General features: G+C 40.4%; 1 protein-coding gene across 2 annotated transcripts in view; it reads right to left on the reverse strand.

Annotated features, from left to right (window-relative positions):
* Positions 1-4381, reverse strand: part of MAP3K13 (mitogen-activated protein kinase kinase kinase 13) — a 146865-nt gene that overhangs the window by 36997 nt on the left and 105487 nt on the right. For both annotated transcript variants that reach the window (XM_012806923.2, XM_023514858.1), the window contains exon 4: positions 3675-3866. In XM_012806923.2, the coding sequence (XP_012662377.1) occupies positions 3675-3866 (192 nt within the window). The remainder of the gene's footprint in view (positions 1-3674; positions 3867-4381) is intronic.

Raw genomic sequence — 4381 nt, forward strand, 5'->3', positions numbered from 1 at the left:
TGTCTCTACCAAAAAAAAAAAAAAAAAGAGTGAGAACCCGTCTCTACTAAAAATTGAAAAAGTAGCCCGGCATTAAGATGGGCACCTGTAGTCCCAGCTATGGGAGAGTCTGAGGCAAAAGAATTGCCTGAGCCTAGGAGTTTGAGGTTGCGGTGAGCTATGATGATGTAACAGCACTCTAACCTGGGGCAACAGAGTGAGACTCTGTCTCAACAAAACAAAACAAAACAATAAATATCTGAAGCTATCCCCTCTTCTCCATTTGAACCAGAAATTTCACATTTGCCGGGTTTACACCCCAATGTCAAAAGCTCTCTATTTACCAAACAACATGGTCTTACAACTGCTTTAGAATACCTTCATCAACACCCTGGCTTTGCACCTGATACCTAAATGTATGTAATTTAGGAGTTTTGATTTAATGGTGTTAGTGAAAATGCACAAGGATTAAAATATGATGGAATACCTGAGATAACTGGAAAGTCGAGGTAGCACACACCATGAAAGTCAGAAAGCGCAATAAGCCCCTAGAAAGAGAGACGTGTTTCTAGGGATTTACTCTTCTGCCGTGGTAAGTCTGATAAGAGGGAATGAACTTGGGAAACTCGAGATAATATAATGTCGGAACTTTTCTGAAAACATTTCTGAGACAAAGTTGGGGTCACACACCCTGCAGATTTAACGTAGATAATAAAATCTCTTGTTACAGTGAGTCAGATTGATCTTGGTCTCCCTGAAGTTAGCTTGAAACCCAAAGAGGCCAAGGCTGCCAGGGTTGGGAGCGCTATTGTTAGCCCAGGGAAAGACCAACTTACTACTCTAATCTTTAAGTGATTTTAAATATTCTAAGATTTCCTAACTCCTTCCCTCTAAAATTAATTCTCAAGAACAAGATGGTTAAAAGGAGATCATTTTCAGAGGCCTTCGGCAAGTATTTCCTGTACTTTATATGTTATGGTGTGAAAAGCAACAGGCTGCATTGAGAAGGAACACTATATGACAATGTATTTTCAGGCAAAGCTAGGCGGGGGTTGTTTAGTGAACTAAACATTGCTGAGAATGATGGTGATAAATGATACTTTCCTTTAAAGTTTATAGACAAGGATTGAATTGTATCTTTTGCAAAGAAGAGGCAGGATTAATTGTGAATCCCTTATCGTTGCCTAATGAGGTAGGATGCAATAGTCTTTGGTTTAGAAGTTCTGGGTTTGAGTCCTAGCCCATGACTTTGGGCTGAGCCCTTGTCTCTCTTATATATAAAATAGGAATAATGGGCTCGGTGCCTTGTAGCTCAAGTGGCTAAGGTGCCAGCCATATACATCAGAGCTGGTGGGCTCGGATCCAGCCTGGGCCTGCCCCATAACAATGAGATCTACAACTAAAAAATAGCCAGGCGTTATGGCGGGTGCCTGTAGTCCCAGCTACTTAGGAGGCTGAGGCAAGAGAATCGCTTAAGTCCAGGAGTTGGAGGTTGTTGTGAGCTGTGAAGCCAGAGCACTCTACCCAGAGTGATAGCTTGAGGCTCTGTCTCAAAAAAAAAGAAAAAAAAAGTCATAAACCATGAAAGCACTATGCAAATATGTTGTTTTTTTGTTATGTTTTGTTTCATATTTGAAACAGAGTCTTTCTCTGTTACCTGGGCAACAGTGTCATGACCATAGCTACAACCTCAAACTCCTGGGCTCCAATGATCCTCCTGTCTCAGCCTCCCAAGTAACTGGGACTACATGCCACCACACTCAGATAAGTTTTCAATTTTTTTTTGTATAAAAAATAAGTCTGGGGCAGCGCCTATGGCTCAGTGGATAGGGCACCCGCCCCATATACTGAGGGTGGCGGGTTCAAATCCTGCCCCGGCCAAACTGCTACCACACACACAAAAAAATAGCCAGGCATTGTGGTGGGCGCCTGTAGCTGTGGGAGTCCCAGCTACTTGGGAGGTTGAGGCAAGAGAATTGCCTAAGCCCAAGAGCTGGAGGTTGCTGTGAGCTGTGTCGCCACAGCACTCTACCAAGGGTGACAAAGTGAGACTCTGTTTCTACAAAAAAAAAAAAGTCTGGCTGTGTTACTCAAGCTGGTCTCAAACTCCTGGCCTTCAGTGATCCTCCTGCGTTGGCCTCCCAAACTGCAAAGATTATTAAGTGTGAGCCAAAGTGACTGGCCCTACAAATATATATATTTTTTGTTTTGAGACAGAGCCTCAAGCTATCCCCCTGGGTAGAGTGCCATGGCCTCACAGCTCACAGCAACCTCCGACTCCTGGGCTCAAGTGAGTCTCCTGCCTCAGCCTCCCAAGTAGCTGGGATTACAGGCATCCGCCACAACGCCCGGCCATTTTTTGGTTGCAGCCATCATTGTTGTTTGGCGGGCCTGGGCTGGGGATTCGAACCTGCCACCTTAGGTGTATGTGGCTGGTGCCTTAGCCGATTGAGCCACAAATATATTTTTGAAAAGAGATTAATCCTGGGGCACCTGTGGCTCAAAGAAGTAAGGCACTGGCCCCATATGCTGGAGGTGGAGGGTTCAAACCCAGCCCCAGCCAAAAACTAAAAAAAAAAAAAAAAAAGAGATTAATCCTGTGCTTCTCTAAACCAAATATGATGAGAAATAATAAAAATATTACTTACAAATAGGAGCAAGACAGAAATATATCATTTTGTCAATTTCTTTCTTTATACAATTTGGAGAACTGAATAAACACTTCATGGAAAGTGGGTATTTGTAGCCAAGAGATCATTCCGAAAGAAGATTACTAGAAATGACTCTGCTTCCCTTGGTTAAGTTTTATTTTCCTAAAGGCCACTGTGAGCCTTCTGCTTATTTCTTCCCCTACTTAGATTTTAGGAAGGTCAAAGCCAAATATATAGTCCACTTCTAACAGTAGTACAGAATCTTATGGCAGAATCCTGTGGCATAACAAGTTTTACTTGTTAATATTTTTATTTTTTCCTTGCTTGTTTCTGATTCATTTTTATCCTGTTGTATACATTTCTGAAACTCAGTTAAGTTTTTTTTTTTTTTTTAACATAATAGGAAACCAACAAATCAAGCCTTCACATAGGAAAGTTTGGCATAGATTATCTGAGATGATAGAAAGTAAATACTTCTGATAATAATGAAAACAAATTTTTTTTGGAGCAGGGTCTCACTCTGTTACCCAGGCTAGAGTGCAGTGGTATCATTATAGCTTGCTGTAACCTCAAACTCTTGGGCTCAAGGAATCCTCCTGCCTCAGTCTCCTAAGTAGCTGGAACTATAGGCGCCTAACATCATGTCCAGCTAATTCTTCTTTCTTTCTTTCTTTCTTTTTTTTTTGTACAGATGAGGACTTGCTATGTTTCTCAGGCTGGTCTCAAACTCCTGTTCTCAAGCACTCCTTCCACTTCAACCTCCCAAAGGGTTAGGAACGAGCTACCATACCTGGCCGAATAATTTCATAGTTGTATAATCTAAAGCATCAAAAGGGAAAACTATTGTCAGTACCTGGAAATATGTGCCATATAGGTAAGTAATCAGGTCAACAATAATCCAAAAGATAGGAAATTGAATCACCCACTGTGCCAATTTCAACAGACCTGAAAATAGGCTGTCTGAAAACTTCAACTGTGGTTGATAAAACTTCCTTATTTCAAAACAACAAAACAAATAGCCGAAAAATTAGTTCCAGAACTCACTTGGGTGATTTGAGATCACGATGAATAATCTTATGGAGGTGCAAATAATTCATTCCACTTGCAATTCCTGTGGACCAGTCTACCAGCAATCGAGGTGTGATCTTCCTGCCAGCTCTCAAGACCTCGTAGAGTTGTCCATGGGCACAGTATTCCATGATGATACAATAACACGGGGCCTGAGTACATACACCCCTTGCAAGAAAACACAAACATGTACATAAATACACACATACATGTATACATATTCATATTTTAAGAATAGTTAATACATTTAATAAAAAACAATTCTGTCTCAATTGTTCCTAAAATGTATATAAACAACAGTTTCTGATTCTTAACATTAAAACTTCTCTAGGTTACAGATTTCTCTGTTATCCACACAGACAATTTTTGTTCCCTCCAGCTATCTATATGTAGTGCTGTCTGCCATCTGGTGACTTTTCTGGAGGACTGTTCCATTCTAGAACAAAGAACACCCTTTCCTGAGGTTTGTGTAAGCTGGATAATGTGTTGTTTTAGATCATTAAAAATAATTTAATCTCCTTTTTAGACTTTGAGAGTGGTGTACAGAAAGAGAATTCAAACAAAATATTGCTGTTTTTAATGTTATTTGTTGAATTTTAAATTATTCAAATTTAACTAACTGCACTGAGGACCAAAACAAAGAGTCAATCTGCTGTCTTACAGAGTCTTTATTTTTGTTTTTT

Source organism: Otolemur garnettii, unplaced genomic scaffold, assembly GCF_000181295.1.
Source record: "Otolemur garnettii isolate 467f Iridium unplaced genomic scaffold, OtoGar3 scaffold00060, whole genome shotgun sequence".
Classification (NCBI taxonomy): domain Eukaryota; kingdom Metazoa; phylum Chordata; class Mammalia; order Primates; family Galagidae; genus Otolemur; species Otolemur garnettii.